The 27,381-nt window shown below is 44.1% G+C and overlaps 1 protein-coding gene across 7 annotated transcripts in view; it reads right to left on the bottom strand.

Moving 5' to 3' along the window:
- Positions 1–13,760: 13,760 nt before the first annotated feature.
- klhl17 (kelch-like family member 17) overlaps positions 13,761–27,381 on the bottom strand; it is an 83,910-nt gene continuing 70,289 nt past the window's right edge. For all 7 annotated transcript variants that reach the window (XM_043676136.2, XM_087980304.1, XM_043676135.2 and 4 more), the window contains one exon: positions 13,761–17,779. In XM_043676136.2, coding sequence (XP_043532071.1) covers positions 17,551–17,779 — 229 coding nt within the window. In that variant the 3' untranslated portion in view covers positions 13,761–17,550. The remainder of the gene's footprint in view (positions 17,780–27,381) is intronic.

The raw sequence follows: 27,381 nt of genomic DNA, 5'->3' as shown, positions 1-27,381 counted from the left end.
AGGTTGAGATCTTCTTAAGTGGTGGGACTGCTCCCCATCTTGTGGCTCGAAGATTCAGTAGACTATTGAAACCTCCAATATAAATAAAGGAATTCAGTGAGACTATTTGGAGATGGAAGTGAGGTATCACTTTCTGATATGCTTCTAGTGTGATTTCAACCCTCATTGCCAATAGCCTTTTAAGGAAGTCAAGAAATCTCCATATGAAAGAAATTGACAATGAGATGAGCCTACTTTTATATAGACCAGCCCAATTTGTGGCATCAAACACAACAGAGACTCTGCAGGGGCCCAATAATGAACTACATTTGAGCAGTCTTAATCCAGCTCTCTTTATAGACATGCTTACACAACAATAGCAGCCCCAAATTTGGCACAAACTGGCTCTAAAGAGTCTTTCATGTTGCATCTTTGAAGCTATCACCAGGTAACAGAATGATTTAACAATCGAAATGGCAAAGGCTGATTCCCAAACATCGGACTGCTAGACTCCAGTTCAAGTGACAAACAGAGTAGGAACTTAACTTGGTAACCTCATTCATGATATTGGAAATTGCAGAATCCCTACAGCATGGAAAGAGGTCATTTGGCCTATTAAGTCCACACTGACCCTCTGAAGAGACTCCCATCCAGACCCAGCCCCCCATCTTATCCTCATAACTCCACATTACCCATGGCTAATCCACCTAGCCTGCATATCCCTGGAAACTATGGGCCATTTAGCTTAGCCAATCCGCCTAACCTGCTCATCTTTGGACTGTGGGAGGAAACGAGAGCACTCAGAGGAAACCCATACAGACACAGGGAGAATGTGCAAACTCCACATAGACAGTCACCCGCTGACAGAATCAAACCTGATTCCCACCCAAGGCTAGAATCAAACCACTGAGCCACCATGCCACTCAAATCTAGATGGAATGTTATAAGAACATGATCAGTTTAACCTTCATTGGAGATCTTTAAACAAAATGGTTGGACTTTGAATCCTTTTAAGAATGAACCATTGAATCCTTTTAAGAATGCTGGAGTTGCTGAGGCACTTACAGGAGGCGCAGAGTGTGATAGGAGGTTTAGAGAGGTGCTTACATCACAGGATCAGTTAGGTATATGGGTGACTGTTGGAGAGGCAGGAAGGTAGTGCAGGAATCTCCTGTGGCTATTCCTCTGTCAATTAGATATGCAGTTCTGGATACTTTTGGAAGGGATAGTCTGTCAGGGGAAAGTAGAAATGGCAGCCAAATCTTGCCTTCTCATGTTAAACGAGGTTTATCAAGATTCAAAAGAGTAAATGTTATAGGGGACTCTTTTGTGAGGGACACAGACAGGCAATTCTGCGGCTGTGAGCATAAATTCAGAATGGTGCCAGGGACAAGGACATCTCAAAATGGTTGCAGCATTATTGTCAAAGGGGTGAGTGAGGAGCCGGAAGTTGTTGTTGTACATATTGGTAAGAACATCATAATTAGGGAAAGGGCTGAGGTTTTGCAAAGTGAATTTCAGACGTTAGGCAGGAGATTAAAAAGCAGAACCTCAAAGGTAGTAATCTCTGGATTATTTGTAGTGCCACGTGTTAATGAGAGTAGGAATCGGAAGATAGGGCAGATAAATCAGTCGCTGTGCAGATGGTGCAGGGGCAGGGATTCAGATTTTTGGACCATTAGGATGTCTTCTGGGGCAGAAGACACCTGTTCAAAAGGGATAGGTTTCACCTGAACTGGAGGGGGCCTAATATCCTGGCGGGGAGATTTGCTAGTTGTATTCAGGAACCTTTAAATTTTGGAGGGAAAGTTATGTTATCCTAAGTAATAGTGAGAATAGAGAGATAGATGAGGATGATTCTGAACTTAAAGAAAGCTAGTTAATTAGAAAAGGTAGGCAAGAGCAAGTCAGAGAACAAGGTAACTGAAGAATTAAACTGCATTCATTTCAATGCAAGGGGTCACATCGGAACTCAGGGCATGTATGGGAACATGGGATTGGGATATCATAGCTGTTACAGAAACATGGCTGAGGGAGGGACAGGACTGGCATCTCGATATTCTGGGGTTTAGATACTATAGGAAGAATAGAAAGGGAGGCAAGAGAGGAGGGGGAGTGGTGTTTCTGAAAAGGGAAAACATTACTGCTGCAATTATGATATTTCTGACGGATCATCTGGTGAAGTAATATGGGTGGAACTCAGAAATAAGAAGGGGATGATTACCTTAATGGGATTGTACTATAGACCCACCAATAGTCAGCCGGAAACTGAGGAGCAAATGTGTAGAGAGATCTCAAATATATATATATATATATATATATATATAAATAATAGGGCTATATTAGAAGGGGATTTTAACTTTCCAAACATAGACTGGGACTGTCACAGTATTAAGGGTTGGATGGTGAGAAATTTCTTAAATGTGTTCAAGAAATGTTTTTTAAATCAATATGCGGATGTACCTACTACAGAAGGAGAAAAACTTGACCTTCGCTTGGGAAATAAGGCAGGGCAAGTGACTGAAATGGTGGTGGGGCAGCACTTTGAGATCAGTGATCATAATTCCCTTAGTTTTAATAGTTATGAGAAAGGATAGACCTTGTATGAAAGTGAAAGTACTTAATTGGAATAAGGTAAATTTTGATGGTTGAGACAGGAACTTTCAAAAGTTGATTGGAGTAGTCTGTTCACAGATAAAGGGACGTATAGCAAGTGAGAGGCTTTCAAAGTGAGATAATGAGACTTCAGAGGCATTATGTTCCTGTTAGAGGGAAGGGTATGGCTGGTCAAAGTAGGGAACTATGGATAAGAAGGAGGCATATGTTAGGTATAGACAACTGGATCGAGTGAATTTCTTGACAATATAAGGGGAATAGGAGCATTCTTAAGAGGGAATCCAGAAGGGCAAAAAGAGGATATGAGATAGCCTTGGCAGATAAGGTTAAGAACAATCCAAAGACGTTCTACAGTGCATTAAGGGCAAAAGAGCAACTAGGGAGATAATAGGGCTCCTTAAGATCAATAAGGTCAGCTATGTGTGGAATGACAGGAGATGGGAGAGATGCTAAATGAACATTGCACATTGACTTTTATTATGGCAAAAGACAGGGGGGCTAGTGAACTCAGGAAGATAAATACTTATGTCTTGAAAACAGTCCACATTATAGAAGAGGAGCTGCTGGAGGTCTTAAAAAACATAAAGGTAGATAAATCTCCAAGATCTCATCATGTATATCGCAGGGCATTGTGGGAAGTTTGGGAAAAGATTGCAGATCCCGAGCAGAGATATTTGTATCATCTATAACCCCAGGTGAGGTGCCGGAGGATTGGAGGGTGCTAATGTTGTGCATTTATTTAAGAAAGGCTGTAAGGAGAAGTGTGGGAACTATAGACCTGTGAGCCTGACATCAGTGGTAGGTAAGTTGTTTAAGAGGATTCTGAGAAATAGGATTTATGTGCATTTGGAGAGACAAGGACTGATTCAGGATACTCAGCATGGTTTTGTATGAGGGAAATCATGTCTCACAAACTTGCTTGATTTTTTTTTAAAGATGGAACCAAAAAGATCGATGAGGGCAAAGAAGTAGAATATTGCCTACATGGACTTTAGTGAGGCTTTTGACAAGGTTCTGCATGGTACTCTGATTAGTAAAGTTAGATCACATGGGATTCAGGTTGAGCTTGTCAATTAGGTATAAAATTGGAGTAGATGATAGGAGATAGAGGCTGGTGGTGGAAGGCTGTTTTTCAGACTGGAGGCCTTTGACCAGCTATGTTCTACAGGGATCAGTGCTTGGACCACTGTTGTTTGTAATTTATATAAATGAGTTGGTTGAGAAGTTTAAAAGGCATGGTTAGTAAGTTTTCAGATGACATCAAAATTGGTGGTGTAATCAATTGTGAAGAAAGTTATCCATGAGTGCAAAGGGACCTTGATCAATTGGACCAATGGGCTGAGGTATGGCAGATGGAGTATAATTTGGATAAATGTCAAGTATTGCATTTTGATAAAGCAAAGGGCAGGACTTAGATGATTAATGGTAGGGCCCTGGATAGTGTTGTCAAACAGAGAGACCTAGGGGTTCAGGAACATAGTTCTTTCAAAGTTGCGTCATGGGAAGACAGGGTGGTTAAGAAAGTGTTTAGCTGGCTTGTCTTCATTACTCAGACCATTGAGTATAGGAGTTGGGATGTCATGTTAAGGTTGTACAGGACTTTGGTGAGGCTTCTTCTGGAGTACTGTGTCAGTTCTGGTTGCTGTGTTATAGGAAAGATATTATTAAATTGGAGAGGATTCAGAAAAGATTTACCTGGATGTTGCCAGGATTTGAGGGTTCCAGTTAAAGGGAGAGGCTGGGACATTTTTCACTGGAGTGTACCTTATAGAGGTTTATGAAATTATGAGGGGCATAAATAAGGTGAATTACAAAGGTTTCTTCCCCAGGGTGGAGGAGTCCAAAACTAGGAGGCATATCTTTTAAGGTGAGAGGAGAAAGATTTATAAGGGCCCTGAGCGGCAACTTTTTCGCACAGAGGGTGGTACAAATGTGGAATGAACCGCCAGAGGAAGTGATAGATGCAGATACAGTTACAAACATTTAAAAGACATTTGAACAGGTACATGAATAGGAAAGGTTTAGAGGGAAACGGGACAAACACATACAAATGGGACTAGTTTACTATTGGAAACATGGTTGGCATGGACTAGTTGGACCAAAGGTTCTGTTTCCACACTGTATGACTCTATGACCTGTGTTAGATCAAGCTGTTACTCTGTAGCAAGGGGGACTTAGTGTTCCTTTACAAGAATGTGGTCTGGGCTAACACAGGATAGGGCAGAATGGGAGGTCTCTTCAGGTTGGAGGTTTGCAGAATAGACAAAAGTGGATACTGCAGATGCTAGAGATTAGAGTCAAGATTAATGTAGTGCTGGAAAAGCACAGCAGGTCAGACAGCATCCGAGGAGCAGGAAAATCGACGTTTCGGGCAGGAGCCCTTCATCAGCAATGAGGCTGGGAGCCTTGGGGGTGGAGAGATAAATGGGAGAGGGATTGGGCTAGGGAGAAGATAGCTGAGAGTGCAGCAGGTGGATGGAGATGGGGGTAAAAGGTGCTAGGTTAGAGAGGAAGGTGGAGCAGATAGGTGGGAAGGAAGATGGACAGGTGGGACAGGTCATGAGGATGGTGCTGAGCTGGAAGGTTAGAGGTGGGGTAAGGTGGGGGGGGGGGGGGGGGGATGGATTTACAGAATAGTTCACACAGAGGACTATAAGGATGACCAAGTGCCTGCTGAGAGACTGTGTTAATTTAGGATTGGGGAAGTATCTGCATTTTCACTCATCTGCATTCTCTCCAATTCACTGCCTAATGCTGATGGTCGGAGCCACTTTTGTAGGACACAGCCACCTTCCACTCTCATTGATAGCATCCTTGTCAGGGAACAACTCTGAAGAGCTGAGACTTTCTTTTCCCTTCCTTTATTCGGCGGTACTGTGGAGCAGTGTGGGCTGGAGTATTGATGCAACTTCCTCCTTTTATTTTTCAGTCATGCATAGCAATTGCAATTTCAATTAGGACAAACAAAATGTATGAGTATGAGTTGTAATATTTTTCTTCCCACAGATGTTAAGATAATTGCCCGTAATTACCTGTATTAGTGTAATATTCCCTTTTAAAGTGGTTATTACCTTTGTCATTGTCCTATGTACACGTAATAAGCCCCTTAGGCCATGATTGCTTCAAGTCATAGAGATGTACAGCACAGAAACAGACCCTTTGGTCCAACGAGATATCCCAACCTAATCTAGTCCCATTTGCCAGCACCCAGCCCATATCCCTCTAAACCCTTCCTATTCATATACCCATCCAGATGCCTTTTAAATGTTGTAATTGTACCAGCCTCCATCACTTCCTCTAGCAGCTCATTCCATACAAGTGCCACCCTCTGTGTGAACAGTTGCCTCTTAGTTCCCTTTTATATCTTTCCCCTCTCACCCTAAACCTATGCCTTCTAGTTCTGGACTCCCCGACCTCAGGGAAAAGACTTTGTCTGTTTAGGTAAAAACAAGGCCTGCAGATGCTGGAAACCAGAGTCTAGATCAGTGTGGTGCTGGAAAAGCACAGCAGGTCAGGCAGTATCTGAGGAGCAGGAAAATCGACGTTTCGGGCAAAAGCCCTGCATCAGGAATAGAGGCAGGGTGCCTGCAGAGTCCATGACCCTCATGATTTTATAAACCTCTATAAGGTCACTCCTCAGCTTCCGATGCTCCAGGGAAAACAGCCCCAGTCTATCCAGCCTGTCCCTCTCGCTCAAAACCTCAAAACCTCCAACCCTGGCAACATCCTTGTAAATCTTTTCTGAATCCTTTCAAGTTTCACAACATCCTTCCAATAGGAAGTTGACGAGAATTGCATCTAATATTCCAAAAGTGGCCTAACCAATGTCCTGTACAGCCGGAACATGACGTTCCTGTACACAATACTCTGACCAATAAAGGAAAGCATACCAAACGCCTTCTTCACTATCCTATCTACCTGCGACTCCACTTTCAAGGAGCTATGAAGCTGCACTCCAAGGTCTCTTTGTTCGGCAACACTCCCTAGAACCTTACCATGAAGAGTATAAGTCCTGCTAAGATTTGTTTTCCCAAAACGCAGCACCTCACATTTATCTAAATTAAACTCCATTTGCCACTCCTCAGCCCATTGGCCCATCTGATCAAGATCCCGTTATACTCTGAGGTAACCTTCTTCACTGTCCACTACACCTCCAATTTTGGTGTCATTTGCAAACTTACTAACTGTACCTCTTATGTTCACATCATTTTCCCACTGTGACCCCAGTGCAAGGCTTGACAATTGCCACGATCTCTCAGTGAGAGCTTTGAGAGTGAAAGCATGCAGTTAGCACAGGAGGAAGGATATTGTAACATGATGAGAATCCATCACTGCCCCTGAATTTTACAACACTAACCTTTTAGTTTGTGACTTCTCTTGGACATTACCAGTGGCAGTTTACTTTCTCGTGATCCTAGGATATACTTCTTTCGCCTCATATTCCTTTGAATTGAAGCATTGACCTGATCATTCTCTGCTCATTGATATCTGTTAAATTACTGCCAATAACTTGATTTACTGTCTGATTACGTCTTAAAGACCAATAGCCCACAATATTTATTAAGCGTCTCATCTCAAGGTCCCATTTCATTTTCACCATTCTCTTGTTCCAGTGCTTTGATAAACACCTAATGAGTTGAAAAGTGTGGGGCTGGAAAAGCACAGCCGGTCAGGCAGCACCTGAGGAGCAGGAGAGTCGACGTTTCGAGCATAAGCTCTTCGTCAGGACGACGACTCTGATCTCCAGCATCTGCAATCCACACTCTCTTCTTGTTTTAAACACCCAATGATTCCATCCTCCTGCCAAGAGAATGAGATTGCAGAACTAACCACTGTGACTGGCTCTTACAGCTGGATATGAACTGTTTTATAGGGCCCTGAGGACATGATAAGGCTTTGTCATAAACGCAAACCTTTCCACTTGCTGATCGGCGATAACAACAGCATCAACCTGCATTCATATAGTGCCTGAAACCTCTCAAGCCACAAGAGCATCACCAAACAAGCATTTGATGTTGAGCCACATGATGAGCTTTTCACACAGGCAGCCAATGGCTTGGTTAAAGACAGAAGTCTTAAAAGGAGAGGAGAAAGGCAGAGAAGACGAGAGGCCTCCAACGCTCATGGCCGCCAACAGCGGGGTGAACGAATTCAGGAAATGGGTCAGAATAGGAATTGGAGCAGGGTACAAATCTTAGATGGTTGGAGGGGGTTGCAGAAAAAGGAAGTGAGTGATTCGAAAATAAAGACGGGAATTTTAACAGTGAGGTGCCTCCAGGAACCAGCGACGGTCAGCAAGCATGAGTTGATAACTCATCATTTCCCATTAAAGATCACTGGATCGAAAAGCTAATCAGTAGGTCTGTCTCAGTAAAGTTTCCCCTACCTCAGCGTGAGAATTTCTGAGGTAGATACTCATGTGCAGCTTACGACACAGTGGAATATTGAGAATTGACACAGCTTTTCCACAGTTCTCCTGTTAATTGCACAACAGTAGGCATGCCTGAACAGCTTCCGGTTTTGGTAAGGGCTGCAGAGGCACTGAAAAGCAGCAGAACTGCCCACCCGACAGAAAGTACTGTATTTTACCCACCGGCTGAGGTTGTGGTGAGTTTATTGGTAAACTTTCATTAGGTGACATTTACACCAACTTTCCAACTTAGAGGAAGGGTACAAGAGAACGAAATTCTTGCATTTATATAGCACCTTTCACAACTCAGGATATTCAAAAGGGCATGAAGCCAATGAAGTACTTTTTCAGTGTGGTCAGTGTTGTATGAAAATTGGGAACTAGTTTGCACTCAGTAACCTCTCCCCCACAGAATTGTGAAAATGACCAAAAAAAACTCTACGATCTAATACTATCCTGGTGTACAGATTCCTCCCTGGCATCACCCCATTTCCTATGTATGAACCCCCAATCCCCAAGTCAGTTCACCACTCATTCCAAAAGAGCTCCATGTTGGACACTAGGCATCAAAATCTCAGGGCATGTTCCATGCGCACTAGCAACAAGCACCCAACATCCACAGACATTGGCACCCAATGTGTGCCAACCCCTCACAGCCCTCATGGCACATCTCTGATTCCCTTACAGGACTTTTCTGCTCTTTGATGTTGCACCTCAGGATGCCCCTTTGTAACACCACAGCAAGGATGGTGTGTGGTCAGGGACTCACCCCCAGCTCAGGACTGCACTAGGCTCTTTATTGGCTCTCATCTTCGTCACTCACTCTGAACCTCCCTGGATGTCCACAACATCCCCGCCTTGCATTGCCTTGCCTTTGATTTTGCAATGGCGACTGGAGGAGTGGAGAAAGTCATTGACCTACAGTGCTGGGCTGTTCCTTCACCCTCACTCCACCCACCCCTATATCACTTCTTCCACCCTCTCCCACCCCTCTCCCACTCCCTGCATCCTCTCCCTCTCACCCACCCCTCTCCCACTCACTGCACCCTCTCCCTCTCACCCACTTCTCTCCCACTCCCTGGACCCTCTCCCTCTCACCCACCCCTCTCCCACTCACTGCACCCTCTCCCTCTCATCCACCCCTCTCCCACTCCCTGCACCCTCTCCCTCTCATCCACCCCTCTCCCACTCCCTGCACCATCTCCCACCACTCCCTTCATACTCATCTCACTTCCCTGACAACCATCCTCTTCCCCCAACTCCACCCCACCCCCTTCTCATTCTCTACCACCCATTTCCTCCATCCCCCCACCCAACGCCCAATCCCTGTTCCTTCCTCTACCATGGACAGGTAGCCCGTTAGAAGAGTGTGTTTATCATTGTCACATCCAGAGCATTCACTGTGATCTCACAGCTGAGTGACCTCACCTTAAAGACACAGAATGTAAACATGATGCTCTTCTAAATCACATGGCGTTTAGAGTCATGGTGAGGTGTTTGTGTGTTGTATTGTCACAGAGAGATCATCACCTCTGCTCAACACATCTACTCATTCCGTTTGGAACCTCTTTTTGCTTTTAACCACGAAAACCACTTTAACCACTTAATCCGCCAAAGCTATTGCACCGTTTGGGTCCAGTTTAAGGTTTCTAAGAATACTTCTCAAGGCGATCCACTCAAGTGTCCATACCTTAGTTTCCCCTTTTAATAGTTCTCTCTCTCTATGTCCACTTGCTGACAGTAGCATCAATCAGACCTAGCTGTCCTCCAATACTGCAGTTCAGTGACCATCCTTCAAGTGTTGGACAGTTATTACTGGTAGTGATCCAACTTTGGAGCATTTTATCCTCATCGGGATAACTTTATGTTCCTAATGACTCAGTCACCAACAGGATTATTGGAAGGTTATTATCTTCCTCAAAAATGCCAGGACCAAACACAGTGCATGCCCTGAATTGGATCAATAAATTTAACTCATGAACTTTCTAATTTGAAACAGGATTAAAGGTGACTTTTAACATATTAGATAATAACAGAGAAGACCTTGCTATGTAACATATGGAATGATTTGTCCCATATCGCATAGATATCTTCTTTCAAAGATGAAACTTTACCTTTTGACTTATGATGTTTGTTTTAGCTGAGAAATTCACGTGATTGGAAGGAGGCTGGTTTTAAAAATTTCTATTTGTCTGGGTTCTGTGGATTTTACCTCACATTCGCTTCCCCATTATCCCAGTGTATTGTATGGACTTGCTGATACTTCCACCTTATTAATTAGCTTATTGTTATGCAATTTTAATAACCCAATCTTTATTTGTTGGAAGTGACATTTTACATTCTCAATGAATCTGATGTTGAAATACACCAATGACTGTAAATAACCCAGTAAATTGGTACGTTCCTCAGATTCTAACACTTAATAAATTCAGGCTTATGCTACATCTTTACAACAAAGTTGAAACACCTGCAGGATTTTTGTTTGAAAACACACCACCAAATTAACTAATTCATAACTAAACAGTAACAATGTGCCTCTGTAAAGGAAGTCTGGAGAGGAATGCAGTGGTTTGTTAAGGTTTGTCCCGCGCAGCTCTGTGACACGGCACTCCATGCTCTACTGGCTGTTTCTTGGGACACACACAGAGACAAACATCGACTACGTTGGAAGGCCATCCACTCGGTAAAAGACGCTCTTTGGTCTGCCCGAAACCTGATGGTCTTCCAGTCGAAAGAGTTGGCCCCAACCAACCGTTGTAGACTGGCACATTCCAAGGTCATAGAGACGTACAGCACGGAAACAGACCCTTCGATCCAGCTCATCCATGCCGACCAGTTATCCCAACCCACCTGCCAGCATCCGGCCCATATCCCTCCAAACCTTTCCTATTCATATACCCATCCAAATGCCTCTTAAATGTTCCAGGACTACGTGCTGAGGGACGCACTGAAGCTTGGGGCAGCTGCTGCCAATGTGCGGTGGGGAAAGACCACCATGTAAAGGTCCTTCTGCTGAAGAATAATGGGGGCCCATTCAGTAATTGGGCTCCACTGACACCTCAGCTAAACGCCAAGGGGTGGGACAGTTAACAGAAAGAACTGTAATCATCAACAACTCAATCTGTTGTCTGAATGTAAAGACCATATACATCTGAATAGCATCATCGACTGGACATGTACCAAAGATTTCTATGAATAAAGATTTCTATATTTTTGAAATAAAAACCAACTTAATAGCAACAATTCACAAGCACTGTCCACCGGGGTCAGTGGTGAAAGAGCAGGAGGGGTCAAAAGTAAAATCAGAAATTGCTGGAATTTCACGCAGAGATGCGTGTATGGAATGAGCTGCCAGAGGAAGTGGAGGAGACAAAAAAAAAACACTGCAGATGCTGGAATCCAAGGTGGACAAGCAGGAGGCTGGAAGAACACAGCAAGCCAGGCAGCATCAGGAGGTGGAGAAGTCAATGTTTCAGGTGTAACCCTTCTTCAGGGCTGGGGGTGGGTGTAGGGGGAGCTGCAGATAAAAGGGGTGGCAAGGGCAGGGTGGTGAAGTGGGGATAGTTGAAGACAGGTAGAGGGTATGACCTGGTTGGTCAATGGGAGCAATGAATCCAGTTGGTAGCTGGAAGAAGGGTCGATAAGAGGCTGGTACAATGACAACATTTAAAAGACATCTGGATGGGTATATGAATAGGAAGGAATTAGAGGGATAGGAACCAAATCCTGGCAAATGGAACTAGATTAATTTAGGATATCTGGTCAGCATGGACAAATTAGACTGAAGGGTCTGGTTCTGTGCTGTACATCTTGACTCCATGACTAAAAACGCAGCAGGTCAAACAGCATCGGTGGAGAGAAAGCAGAGTTAACGCATTAGGTTCGATGACCTTCTTCAGAATGGAATGTAGCTGGAAAAAGGTTGGGATATGCTAGAGAAGGGATGGTGGGGAGGGATAAGGAGTAAACGATAGGTGGAGATGGAGTCCAAACACAGAGTGTGTGAGAGAGCGTGAGAGTGTGTGTGTATGTGTGAGAGTGTGTGTGAGAGAGAGAGAGCGAGAGTGTGTGTGTATGTGAGAGAGAGAGAGAGAGAGAGAGAGTGTGAGAGAGAGAGAGTGAGAGAGAGAGTGTGTGTGAGAGACAGAATGTGTGTGTGAGAGTGAGAGAGTGTGTGTGAGTGAGAGAGAGAGAGAGAGAGAGAGAGAGAGAGTGTGTGTGTGTGTGTGTGTGTGTGAAAGAGACAGTGAGAGTGTGAGAGAGTGTATGAGAGTGAGTGAGTGAGTGTGTGTGTGAGTGAGAGAGACAAAGAGACAGAGAGTGTGAGTGAGAGTGTGTGTGAGAGGGAGGGAGAAAGAGAATGAGAGCGTGTGTGTGAGTGTGAGAGAGAGAGAGAGAGAGAGAGAGAGAGATCAGCCTGGGAGAATGAATAGCTGCTAATGGGAGTAGCTTTGGTTGTGATAGCAGCCCATGCCATGACAAAGTCTGGTGGGTGGGGGTTGAAGGAAGGACAAAGGAGAAAGTGCAAAATTAAAATGGTGTTGGAGGGGGAAAATAATGTATTCTAGCCTCTGCAGCTCCCTCCTATCATCTAAGGCTGAGAGTTTTTGCTGAGCACCACGTACTCCCTTTCTAAGGACACCTTTAACTCTTGTTTCAAATAACCTCTATTTGATGACGCAGACTGGAGAAAGACTGAACCACTCAAGAGCGTGGTGCTAGAAAAACACAGCAGGTCAGGCAGCATCTGAGGAGTAGGAAAATCGACGTTTCAGGCAAAAGCCCTTTATCAGAGAAAGACTGAACCAGTCAAGAGTGGGGCGCTGGAAAAGCACAGCAGGTCAGGCAGCATCTGAGGAGCAGGGGCGGAGGACTGAACCAGAACTGTTCATTTCCATTCCCATCCCTCTGATCAGTACTTCAATATTGGCCATCAGCAAGCGATGATCTCACTTCTTCTGAAAGGAAGATTTACAAAGAGGGTACCAGAACTGAGGGTTTTCTTTTTAATTTGTCCATGGGATGTGGGTGACACTGGCTAGGCCAGTATTTGTTGCCCATCATTGTTAAGAGTTACATTGCCATGGGTCTGGAGTCACATGTAGGCCAGACCAGGTAAGAACTGCAGGTTTCCTTCCCTAAAGGATATTTGTGAATCAGAAGGGTTGTTACAACATGACCGCCATTAAGTTAGGTTTTTATTCTAGGTTTATTTTGATAAATTGGGTTCCAATTCTCCCCATCCACCATGGTGGGATTTGAACCCATATCCCTAGAATATTCACCTGTGGTTAAGGAATACTAGGCCAGGGATATTACCACTACACCACCTGCTTTCCCAGATTATAGCCATCAGAAAAGATTGAACGGTTTGGAACTTACAGGAGTGAGAAAACGGAGATATCCCAATGAAGATGTTTAAAATTAGGACACAGCAGATGTGGAGAGAATGTTTCTCCTGTGGGAGGATCCCAAACTAGAAGGCACAAATATAAAATAATAAACTGGGCTCCTCTACTTAGAGGGGATAGAATTGTTTTTTTTAAATATAGAATCTCTACAGTACAGCTGGAGGCCATTTGGCCTGGGGGTCTATACCGACCCTCCAAACAGCATCCCACCCAGATCCATCCACTGACCATCCCTCTGTAACGCTGTATTTCCCATCGCCGATCGACTGGAATCAGTCAAACAAAACCTCAAACGCAACACTTTGACAGCTCTCTTCACATAAAAAAGAAATAACTTTGCCAAATAATGAAAAAACATTTATTTCACACATAATCTTGTATTGCTTTTCTTTAAAGTGTAGTGCAAAGATAATGAAAACATTTCACACAAGTATTGCCAACATAAATTACATATAAATAAGCGACAAGTTTCACATATATTAACTGTAAATTAAACTAAACCCACGGTGCTTCACCCACCCTGTTCAAACATGTCATTTTCTTCATACCTGCACATAAAAACAAAACCATTGTACTAGATTCTGTTCAGGTCTGATTATCTAATTGACAAAAAAAAACTCACGCGGGCACACACACACACACACACACCATTTGTGAATTGTAATCTTAGAAAAATAAATCAGGATCAACTATTTTGACGACTGACAAGTTTGTGCATTTGTACCTTTGTTGCAGCCTGCCTTACCACCTTGCACAAACTAACCTGAAACCTAGCTCCCTGTGCCAGCGAGGGATCTCTGAAGCAGATAAATCTACTTTTATTTTCAGTGTGGGGAGGTGGGAGTAGAAATGCTACATTGAAGCTAACCCTGAAGGGACAAGGCAAAGGTTCCAAACGACTGACAGGTAAACATCATAGTCGTGAAACTATATCCAAAAGTACCCACAATTCTTATAGGTTCACTCAAACACATTCTAAATCACTGCACAGTGCACATGTAGTTTCCCAAATATCTGACTGAAAGAGGGATGTAAGTATTGGTTTTCATTTAATAACAGCTTTGCTAAGAGCTAAAAAGATGCTGTACACATTTTCCATGCCTTACAGTGAAGCTTCTTATTAAATTAAACATATGTGCCTTTTTTTTTTTAAAGAATTATACTGTAAGTCAGTTCATAAATGACAAAATTAATAGGATTAAACTTCTTAGCTCTTGGAGAAACTTAACCGTGTTTTCCCAAGACCTGAGACAGGTTGGAAATGGGTTGAATTATCACACAAACAGTTTGTGTTTGGATAATCTAATTGTTCCAGTCAAGGTGTCTAGGACAGAAACAGTTACAAACAAGAATGGCATAGCGCAAACATTGCATTTTGTTCAATTATGGAAGGAATTTTTAAAAAGTTCTATTGTATAGAATCCTACTACATGATGTAGATGACTTGAGCCTTGTTGGACAAAGAATATTCTATATGGAGGCCACGGTCAATAACAAAGACAAATGGAGTCAAGGTGCAAAGTTCATTGAAGTCAGAGAACGAAGGCTGGTGAAACCATCATGTGGACATCTGGCACAATATTCTATAGGGTTTGAGTTAACACATCCTCAGACACTCACTGTGGAACAAAAACAATTAAAAACATGGACATTTAGAATTCAACAACTTCAAACCCATTTTAACTATTATTTGGTAATCTACTGAAAAGGTCTGGTTTCAAAACTGACAATAATTTCCTTAGAAACCATGGTGAAAATCGCTGTAAGACCCAAAGTCAAACCCCTTTTACAACTGCATTCTGTACAACAAGAGACTGTTTTGCTGGAAACATACATTTCCTAGATTTACTTTAGCAATTATTTACATGCTAGCTGGTTCATTTATTAACATTCAGTGTAACCCAGTACATGAGGTTTATTTTACATTTACTACAGACGGATGACTGGCTAAAGCAAGAACAAGGGGAAAGTAGGTGGAATTGGCTTTGCTGATGAGTAATGAGATGGGGAGAGAGAGAGAATCTATTCAGCAGTGCCAAGTATCGCCAATTTAAGCTTTGTTAGAGAGCTACTGCTCCAGGGATGTGGGAGAGAGATTGATGATTCTACCCTCAAAGTTGAGTACTTCCAAGATTTTAGGTCAGGTGACTAAAATAAACTGCTGGCACCTGGGGGGGGGGGGGGGGGGGGGGGTCACAGTTCAAATACAGATGGCTCTCCAGCACCTCATGGCGGTGATCGAGAGTTGTGATAGAACAAAGGGGTTGATCTCACTTGATTGGCCCACCATTACATCTTCGGAAAACCGATGCAAAATGGGGAAGGGGTTGTCTTACAGACTGCGACCAATATTATGCCAGTTCATCAGGAACACCAATGCCACCCATCTCCCTACCGAACTGTCAGTTGGCAGACTATTTTACTACGACACCATCACAGTCAAATCTGATGATGTCCTCAACTTAGTGCCCCAGACAGGAGTTAGCAGCAGGACAAGCTTTCCTGTGCCCTAGGCTTGGGCGGGGGTGGTAACAAGACCTGTCCCAGTTGACATTATCCTTATTGATTTACCCCCTTCGTACCCAATCATCCATCTCGAGAACTTGGAGGAATCTGTTGAGGTTCGGAAGCACGAGCATGTAAAATAATGACACCATTTGCATGATGGGAATTTTCGGCACACACTGTGTGATTATACGCACACTGAGGAGCTACCTGATTCAGTGACATTTACCCAAAAGTAGCTTCTAATGCGACACTGGCTTTGCTACAGAAATGGATGAGAACATATCGCCTAAAAGACATAGTAACATGAGAAACCAAAATGGCATGGGCGAAAACCAAAAAAAGGTAAATTACGTTATATTTCATTATTACGTATTGTCCGTGCTACTGAAGAGAAATTTGGGAAGAAAGCATTATTCATTATTTGGGAAGAAAGCATTATTCACAATGCTTATTGGATTCATCCCCAATCCTTACCTTCCCCATAAAATCAGCACACAAGATCCCCTCTTTGCCCTTCTACCTGGCAACAGTACCCTGACCAGAGGTAGACAATCATTTAAGTAAAATACACAGAAATATAATAGAGTAAAAAAAAATTAAAATGCATAAAAAGACAACAAACTTCACATTTAAAAGATAAAAATTAAATTAAACACACATTATCACCTCTGGTCAGTGGTAACTTCTCATTGACAGTACAAGTTGAGTGATAAAATCCAAGTGCTACAGTAGAATCTCCTGGAGATTATATTTTACCAAAAGTACGAGGTATGCAATCAATTTATGAATTATTTTTGTTGATCAGTACAAAAAGAGGTGGAATAATTAGGTCTATTCAGTTGTTAAGCTCTCTTTGTCATATCTTCTGTGCACTGCTGTTGTCTACCTTGGTTAATTAAGGTACTCAGGAAGGAGTTGATATGTCGTATAATCAGTTATGCTACATAGCCTTGAAGATAACAGAGTGAGGTTTTAAACAAAAAGTCATTAGAAGTGGAGTTGTGGAGGAGAGGGGCTCAAAGAGAGTGGTCAGTGTCCATTGCTGGGCCATTACGGCCAAGGTTGGGCTGTCATATATTTTCACTGGAATTAAAGCACTGTGCATCATGCCGTGGAAATACCGATGAAAAACGTGAGATAAAATTCCAGAAATAACAACAGTTTGCACTTTCCTGGTGGTGATGTGTTGAGTTATGGAGAGATTCTGTCGTTTGCCAAATTTTCCAACACACCGGCAGCGTTGCTCTCTGTGCCGACTCTTACGATAGAGATAGGGCATTCAAACAAAAAAACACAATTCCCCCCCCCACCTGAACATTGGAGGTTTCAGACCTGACTCCTCCTCGGCCTCAAATGACACCTTTCAGGTTGTGTGACCAGACCATTGCAGGTGGGCAGTTGCACTGTATCATTCAATCGGACGCTGCCTGTTTTTGGCAAATTTCAGATTTGTTCACAGAACGCTCACCACTTCAGGTGCAATCCAGCCCGTTTTTTTTTTGTTCTTGTCGAGCAGGAGGAACAGCACCCAGAGCTTCCTCGTCACAAATCCAGGGGCAGCAAACTTTGGCTGCTTCCAAAAGGACCGTGTTCATCACGAGGTAAGGCCTGGCGGGGACTCTGGCATTAGAGGCTGGTCGAAGAGACAGAGAGCGTGGGAGAAGACGGAGGGGGGAAGTTCAGTAGTTCCAGCACAGCGACGCCCACACTGCTTCGTCGTGTGAACATGCATGAAGCTGCCACCCACTTGTTGGTGCGAGGGTTGTATTTTTCAATGGAATTAAGGCTGGAGCTCCCGTCATTGCCTCCAACTGCATAAAGCCACCCGTCCATTGCTACAAGGTCGTGCGTGCTCCTGAAGAGGAAAACAGCAGAAGTGAAAAAGAGATACTGCCACTCCGAAAGCCACTTCTAACTCTCATCGTCTGAAGGAGCTTCCTACGTTCACCCCTGAAAGAGCTCGCTTATTAGCATAGAGGCAGAGGAAACACTGCTAATATTAATGACGTTTATGGAGAGTCCAAAGATGAGCTCAAACGTTACTCCTAACACTGAGTCACATGAATGCTCCAACACACAAGAACACCCTGACCCATGACAGCACATCACCAACCCGCACACATATTCAGTGGGAACACTGCTTTACTACATAACCACGTGAGTACCAAGATGCTAGATACCTGCAAAGGATGTGACTTGTACGTGTGGATTGTGTCAAAAATCCACAAGGGTGGAAACAATGGCATGCACTGCTGCCTCACAGCGCCAGGGACCCAGGTTTGATCCTAACCTCGGGCGACAGTCTGTGTGGAGTTTGCACATTCTCCCCGTGTCTGAGTGGGTTTCCTCTGGGTGCTCCGGTTTCCTCCCACAGTCCAAAGATGTGCAGGTTAGGGTGGGTTGGCCATTCTAAATTGCCCATAGTGTCCAGCAATGTACAGGTGAGATGGATTAGTCATGGTAAATAAAGGGTTACAGGGATAGGGTGTGCGTCTGGTTGGGATGCTCTTTGGAGGGACGGTGCAGACCGAAATGGGCTGAATGGCCTCCACCTGCACTGCAGGAGTTCTATAACCATTTTCCTTTATTTGTTCATGGGATGAGAGTGTTGCATGTGTTGCCCACCCCTAATTGCCCTTGAAGTGCCCTCTGAACTAGCTGAGCAAACCAGAGTCAACCACCCTGCTGTGCGCCAGACCAGGTAAAGACCAATATTCTCTCCACGCTACACAGCCAGAAGCCATTCCGAGCATAGACTTCCAGTTTCAGAAGTCATGGCTCTGCACTGCTCCGGAGGTCTGTCCACCTGAAAAAAAAACACAGTTCCAAGGAACGTTGGTGAGAATGTCAATTTCCATCCCCAAAACAGGACATGAGTGAGCCAGGTGGAATTGTTTTCTTCACAACAACCGATGATGGCTCTCAGGGGTTGGGATGCCTTGAAGATGGGATGTGAGGGGTCTCTAACATTAATTTCTTCTAAAATTCACTCTTGGGATGTGGGCTTCATGAGTTGGGTCAGCATTACAGGTATTGCCCGCTTTTCAAAATTTCGCTTTACACACTTCGCTTTTACAAAAGACCTACATTAGTACCTGTTCTCACTAACCAAAAGAAATCCAAAGAGGATGTTCGCTTTTACGAAGATAGGCGAAATTTTTCCCACATAAATTCATGCTTTTTCGCTTGATGCCACTTTGGCTTATGAAAGGTTTCATGGGAACACTCTACTTTCGGATGGTGGGGAGGCGGGGGGAGGGGGTACCCTGTATTACCTGTCCCGAGTTGCCCATGAGGTGGTGGTGAGTTGCTTCCCAGTGAGTGGCTGTTCCACTTGTTGAATGGCTAAAGGACTGCTGGACCCCAATTTAGAGTCACTGATAATATAACTGTGTGGAGTTTGCACATTGTCCCAGTGTCTGCGTGGATTTCCTCCGGGTGCTCCGGTTTCCTCCCACAATCCAAAGATGTGCAGGTCAGGTGAACTGGCCACGCTAAATTGTCCATAGTGTTAGGTGCATTAGTCAGAGGGAAATGGGTCTGGGGTGGGTTACTCTTCGGAGGGTCGGTGTGGACTGGTTGGACTGTAGGGAATCTGATCATAACCAGAGATGACACAAGCAAAAATGTTGTGAAGACAATGAACGATCATGATCTGGAATGCAAGGGCGAAAGGGGCAACAGAAGCTGATTTAATATTTGATTGACACGGGGGTGGGGTGGGGGCGGGGGTTAAAAGAAGCACCATGCATGCTCAAATGGTGATCCTTAATAACCCAGGTGAACTTTAAACCCTATCATCTATTTTACAGACCCAAACATCTGTGGGTCATACAGCACAGAAATCGACCTTCAGTCCAATCAGTCCAAGTGCCAACCAAAACCCAAACTGAAGTAATCCCACCAGCCTGCTCCTGGCCCATATCCCTCCAACCATTTCCTATTTGTGCACTTATCCAGATGTCTTTTAAAAGTTGAGTGTACCCTCATCCACCACTTCCTCTGGCAGTTAATCCCACTAACAAACCATTCTCTGTGTTAAAAAAAATTGCCTCTGATGTCTTTTTAAAAAAATCTTTCTCCTCTCACCTTAAAAATAGACCCCCTAGACTTGACATCCCCCACCTTGGGGAACAAACATATTCATCTTATCTATATCCCTCATGATTTTATAAAAAAAAAACTATAAAGGTCACTCCTCAACCTCCTAAGCTCCAGTGAAAAAAGTCCCAGCCTCTCCTTATATCTCAAACCCTCCATTCCCAGCAACATTCTGGTAAATCTTTTCTGAACCCTCTCTAGCTTAACAACATCCTTCCTATAACAGGGAGACCAGAACTGCACACAGTAGTCCAGAAGAGACCTCACCAATGACCTCAACATGGCGTCCCAGCTCCTATACTCAAATCTTCGACGTGGGTCTTGAGTTTTCTCCTACTCTTGAAGACTGGGAGAAATACTTTGCGGGGTCAGGCCACATACAGAGTATTTAATTGTCAATGACAGCTGTAGACCATACGCTTTGGTTCAAAAGGAGTTGGGTGCTACCCTTTAGACCAAACTAACCATGATTTTCCCCAGCAGATTCCTAACTGCTAATGAAGAGCAAAATTGATAATGACCAGTCAGTCAGTAAAATCGTGATTGGAGTAAGGATTCGGTGGATCACTCACTCAGGAAGATAATTTGTCAATCTTAGCCCCCAGGTAACTGGAACAAGGAATAGTCTTTCTTGGGTATCACACCATCAATGTAAGAGAATGGTTTAGAGGTGGGGAACCTTATCATGTTGGAAGGACGTATCACGTTAGTTGTAATCTAATAAGGCCACATCCAAGAAACTTCAATTATATATTCTTCAAAGTTCACATTATTTTGTAAAAATCTAACTACTATGTACTAACTAACTAAGATAACTAAATCATGAGCATAGCAGGTGTAGAAATAGCCCTTATGACTTACCAATTTTTTAATTGCGGCGGTCAGTCTGTGAGGATTATTTTGTTGAATTTTCTTTACTCTCTGGTATTTTAAATACATTCATTTTAAGATTAAAATAAAAATAATAAAAGGACGAAGGAAAACATACCAATAAAAAATAAAAGATTTGTTCTTCAAAATTTGGATTCATTCAAAAGGCCACACACAATGACCTGGAAGGCCGCGTGTTCCCCACCCCTGGTCGTCTTTTTACACCTCGTTGTGTGGCTGCAGAATATTGTAGAGTAGTTCATAGGTGAATGAAGTACTTTGGAAGTGCAGTGACTGTTGTAACATAGGGAAATGTGGCTGTCAATTTATACATAGGCTCCTACAAGCAGCAATTAAATAAACCATCTGGTCAAGCCGCTTTGGTTGTAGCGTAAACGTGAGGCAGGGCAAGAGGAGTACTCATCTGCCTTTTGTCAAACTGTTCCATGTAATCTATTCCCTTCACGAGATGGGTCTCAGTTTGTTGTCACCTCATCTGAAAAACAATGGTGCAGCACTCCCACAGTTAGCACTGAGGTGTCAGCTAGGATTACTTGATCTGGCACCTCTGACAGAGTGGCACTCCCACAATTAACACAGAGGCGTTGGCTGGGATTACTTGCTCTGGTTTCCAAGGCAGGTTTGCAATCTCAGAAGTCACATGACACCAGGTTAGAGCCTAACAGGTTTATTTGCAATTACAAGCATTCAAAGCGTCAGGTGATCTCAAATAAACCTGTTGGACTATAAACTGGTGCCACATGGCTTCTGACTCTGAGCACCCCAGTCCAAATGGGGCACCTCCACATCTTGGTTTTCAACCTGTTATGTTCTGACCCAGATGCACCTGTATCCAAATACTACACCTTGGCTCAATGTAGCAACCAAACAGCAGTTAGACAGATTGCAATGAAACCCCACAGGACAGGCTGATGAGAGTTTGGATAAAGTCCTTTTAACAAAGTGAGCTCTAGTTCGGACAGTCTCCCACTGCAGATATAGTCACAGAATTCCTCATATTTCGGTGGTGCTCATAAATGGGGGGACGGTGGGATTCTGCAATGTTGTGTCCAGTGTTTGTCCATGTCAGCACTTTGCAGTGTTTTAGCTGGTGTGATGCTACCTTAAGGTCCCTAACACTGAGTGTCCCTGTGTGACAAACAAGGGAACTAGGTAGGGCCTTAACATCGCGTCCAGGGTTCGGGCAGAGAACAGGAGGTAAACACTGGGGGAGATGATGAAAAGGCAGGGCTTCACTCGAGGGAAAGACAAAGAGAACACAAAAACTTTCTTTTTTCCCCAGGCAGCAACTGGGTCTCAGAGGGGCAGTCCATTAGGGCCACGTCCACCCGCAGACAGAAAAATAAACAAGGATTTAAAAGGAGTCTCCAAGCTGTTAGAAATGAGTCAAATACCAAGGCATTGCTGACTGTGAGCTTGCAACTCCAAAATCTGTTCGATGGACCCCACTGGGGATCACAGTAGATTTTGATTGATATCAAAATCTGCAGTAGATTTTGATTGATATCAAACGTGTCAGCAGCCTTCATTTCCAATGGCTTTAACTGGTTCACCTGCCTCTCCTCCACCTTAGACCTCCCGATGTGGTCTTCAGGGAGACCAAATATAAACTAAGGGCACGTTTCACCAAGCATCTCAGCAGGAGCTGACCGGACCTCCCAATCACCATCCATTTTAATTCCCCTTCCCACTCCCTTTCCAACATGACCATTCTTGGCCTCCTCCATTGCCAAAATGAACCAAATCGCAAATTGGAAGAATAGCACCTCATCTTCCACATGGGCAGCCTACTGCCTGGAGGACTCAACACGGAGTTCTCCAATTTCAAATAACCTCCCTTCCCATCCCCCAATTCCCTTCCCAGCCCCTCTCCCTCTCTTCCATTCCTCTGACTGACCCTTCCTTCCAGCTACCAAGTGGATTCATTCCTCCCATCGATCAACCAGGTCATACCCTCTACCTGTGTTCACCTATCCCCACCTCATCACCCTGCCCCCAGCCTCCAACCCCCAAACCCACCTATTTTGTCTGCAGCTCCCCCCCCACCCACCCACAGTCCTGAAGAAGGGTTACACCTGAAAGATTGACTTGTCCACCTCCTGATGCTGACTGGCTTGCTGTGTTCTTCCAGTGACCTGCTATCAGCCTTCCTTCCAACAATTGTTACTTCAATACATTTGGGACACTAACCCTAACATTTGCTGCCTGTACAGTACAGGGGAGGAAGTGAGGACGGCAGATGCTGGAGATCAGAGTCAAAAAGTACGGTGCTGGAAAAGCACAGCCGGTCAGGCAGCATCCGAGGAGCAGGAGAGTCAACATTTCAAGCATAATCTCTTTCAGGCATGTCAGGGGCATAAATGTCACACACAGCACAGGCAGCACTTGCCAGTACAGGCAGCGCAGGAGGAGCAAATGCTTTGCAATTCACAGCTACAAGGCTGCAATGAATCTGTCATGTTAGTTCAGCGCAAGAATTTAGGCCAACACAATAGATCTGCCCCCTTATTCTAAGTATATACAGACGCCAAGTCCATATCAGCCATCTCCCAGATTGTATCTTGTTCCAGATTTTCGTGTTTTTGTCAGCTGACAAAGTTTGTTGAGGCAGAATCAACGTTATATTTCAGCGATTGGAGGCTACGTGCTGGAATAATGTTGACTCATACAAGTTCCAACAAAAACTCTAATAGTTTCATTAAAGATTTTGTTTGTTCCATTTTTAAATATTTTTTTCTCACACACTTCAGATCTTTTCCAAATCTTGCAAGATCTTAGGGGGTCTGGCAGCTTTCCTGGTTGTTTATGATAAACGCTGACAATGTTGGCTCCCTGCCCTGCCTGACAGACTGAGACCAGTAGATGTGGGAGCAGCAGCAGGCCATTCAGCCCATTGAGTGTGCTCTGCCATTCAATGGCTGATCTGAACTTCACAACTGAATTCTCCCTATAACCTTCAATTCTCTTACTGATCCACAGCCTTGAACAAACCTAATGACACAGCCAATACAGCTCTCAGTGGTAAAGGATTCACTATCCTGAAGTGAAGAGATTCCTCCTCCCTTATTCTGAGATTATGCCTTCTGGTTATAGACTCTCCCACAAGAGGATACAACTTTTCCACCTCGACGCCACCCAGTTTCTTAAGAATCTTGCATGGTTCATACAACACCAATGAGCGCAGGCCCAATCCACTCAGGCTCTCCTGATAAGGCAGCCCCTCCTTACCCAGAAGCCACTGGATTGCCTTTCTCACTGTAATATTGGATTAGCCTAGCCACAGTTACCACAAGTCACTTGTCACAGATGTTTGGAGACACGTCAGATAGAAGAGAGATTAAGTGATTTGTTTGAAGCATTCACAATCAGCTTTGCTAGATTAAGTCAAGGAACCACTGCTCCCAAGGCCGAAGAACTACTACCCTGAGATATTCAGAGAGAGTGTTGCATGGCATGGAAACAGATTAGATATCCTAAATGAATCTAGTCTCATTTGTCAGTACTTGGCCCATATCTCTCTAAACTCTTCCTATTCATGTACCCATCCTGATGCCTTTTAAATGCTATAGTTGTACCAGCCTCTACGACTTCCTCTGGCAGCTCATTCCATCCTGTGTGTGAAAAAGTTGTCCTTCAGTCCCTTTTATATCTTTTCTCTCTCACTTTAAGCCCTCTAGTTTTGGAATCCCCTAAACGACTGCCTAAAGAATCAGAAGGATCAGAAGGGGAAAAAATAAGTCTTCATCCCAGTCCCATGTCCCCGAGGCTGAACCAGGTTGTTTATAATCTTGGAAGCCTATTTGCCGTGATTCTGACCAAATACCTTCTCTGTCACCAAGTCCAATTCCCTGTCATCCTGGGAAGTGAGATTCGGTTGGATAACTCAGACAGTACACGCTGAATGGGTCTAATTATGCGCAATAACTCACTGCTTCAGCTCACCTGGCGGTCAAACCCCCACCTCGATTCGTGATAGTTCTGTACTCAACTATTCATGGCTGCAATCCCATTTTCCTTCCCCAACAAAACTCAAACTCATCCAAAACTCTGACGTTTGTATTCTAACCCCTGTTTCTGCACCATCCCAGCATTCTCTGACAAGTTGGATTGGCTGCTCGATATGACATGGTACCTTCCCCACCCTGCTCCCCGCTCTCCCCTCACCCCCACCCCCGCCACGTACAGTCTGATCAGGAGCTCACCATGTGGTAACTAATGGCTCACATTCCACATTCCTGGAATTCTCCCTCCATCACTGCACTGCTCAATTGTTTCTTTCCCCTCTGTCAGCAATTTGCCTTTCCCTTTTTCATGGAATCACATGCATTCTCCAGGCACCAGTATGGGCTGGTGATGACATTTGTCAGTGTTCCACCTGACTGAACTGGAGCATGTTAGGACAATTGGCCTTCTCTCTCGCGCTCTCACTCTCTTCCCTTTTGGGGAAAGACTAGATTTCCTTCAGGTACTCCGGTAATGTCAAAAGTTAAGAAGGAACATGGTACGTGTGGAATCTCAAGTATGAGCCCACAATCTCCTCCTCCATCATTATTAATGCCGCCAAATACAAAACTTCCCGGCCACTTTGGCTTGGGCATTTGAAGAACAATGCTGTTTGTTTCAGACTGATGCATTTGTTCCTGAAGTGTATCTTTGTTGGCAATGGAAGAATACGGTGAGATTTGCATTCATATAGCACCACTCTCAATTTAAGGATGTCCACAGGCACTTTCGAACTGTTATCATCGAGATAACATTACCAAACACAAATTGATCACATTGTCTATTTGGGGGAATTCACGTTTGGCCAGGGCACCTGGGAAACTCAAATACTAACAGAAAGTGCTGGAAAAACTCAGCAGGTCTGGCATCATCTGTGCAGAGTTAATGTTTCGAGTCCAGAAGGACTATTATCAGAGTCTAGTGACATGGATACCACGTGAAATAGGTGATGGAGGGTTAAAGGTCACGCCTGATCTGTGGTGTGTCCCTTCTCTTTCTGATTTGTACAGAAGGTGATGGCCTAGTGGCACTATCAGTAGATGACTGATCCATTTAATGTTCTGAGGACCTGGGTTCGAATCCTGCCATGGCAGATGGTGGAATTTGAATTCAATTTAAAAAAGACCTAGAATTAAACAATCTAGTAGCCCATCTGTATCACTAACACCCTTTAGGGAAGGGAACTGCTGTCCTTACCTGGTCTGGCCTCCATGTGATTTCAGACCCACAGCAATGGGTTTGACTATTCACTGCCCTCTGGGTAATTAGGGATAGATGAAACGTGCTGGCCCAGCTTATGGCATTCACATCCAATAAATGAAGTTTTAAAAAAAATAATGTTCTACATTAGAATAAAAATCAATCAACTATAGCAGTAGCAGCCAGAGTTGTTAATATCAGAACGGAAAATAATGAAAATATTTGAAAGCTGAAAAAGGGAGAAAATTAGATTAGATTCCCTACCATGTAGAAACAGGCCCTTCAGCCCAACAAGTCCACACCAACCCTCCGAAGAATAACCCACCCAGACCCATTTCCTTCTGACTAATGCACCTAACACTATGGGCAATTTAGCATGGCCAATTCACCTGACCTGTACATCTTTGGACTGTGGGAGGAAACTGGAGCACCCAGAGGAAACCCATGCAGACACAGGGAGAATGTGCAAACTCCACACAGACAGTCACCCAAGGCTGGAATTGAACCTGGGTCCCTGGCGCTGTGAGGCAGCAGTGCTAACCACTGAGCCATCAAACCAAATCCCTGAGATTGTTCCTTGTACTGTGTAGTCTCAGAATTCTGGATGTTGGTTTGCTCGCTGAGCTGGAAGGTTCATTTTCAGATGTTTCATCACCATACTAGGTAACCTCATCAGCGAGCTTCCGGACGATACTTTGTCCTGAGGCTCACTGAAGATGTTGCCTATTAGGGTGATGAAATGCCCTAGAGCATTTCGTCACCCTAATAGGCAACATCTTCAGTGAGCCTCAGGACAAAGTATCGTCCGAAGCTCGCTGATGAGGTTACCTAGTATGGTGACGAAACATCTGAAAATGAACCTTCCAGCTCAGCGAGCAAACCTATATCCAGAACCTCAAAAGGAGCTACAAATCTTCTCAAAACGCGCTAGTCTCAGAGTGTAACTTTAACCTTTGCTCTTGTTAGGGATGGGATGAAATTCTCGAGTGTCTCTGTTTCACTTTCAATTTGGTTCTTGGTTCTTCCAATCTCCATAGGGAAAAATCAGTGATATCTTTTCATTTATTCATGGGATGGAGGGCACCATTGGCTGGGCCAGCATTTATTTGACCATCCCTAATTTCTCCAGAGGTGGATTAGAGCCAATGACATTGCTGAGGGTCATGTGTAGGCCAGACCAGGTAACGACAGCAGATTTCTTTCCCTGAAGTTAGTAAACTAGATGGGCTTTTCCCAAATTCGATTCATTGTCATAATTAGATT

Source organism: Chiloscyllium plagiosum, unplaced genomic scaffold (assembly GCF_037043375.1).
Source record: "Chiloscyllium plagiosum isolate Xiang-an unplaced genomic scaffold, Cpla_swu_hap1 HiC_scaffold_37, whole genome shotgun sequence".
Classification (NCBI taxonomy): domain Eukaryota; kingdom Metazoa; phylum Chordata; class Chondrichthyes; order Orectolobiformes; family Hemiscylliidae; genus Chiloscyllium; species Chiloscyllium plagiosum.
Note: the sequence above shows the minus strand (reverse complement) of the source record. Positions and strands in the feature narration are given on the sequence as shown.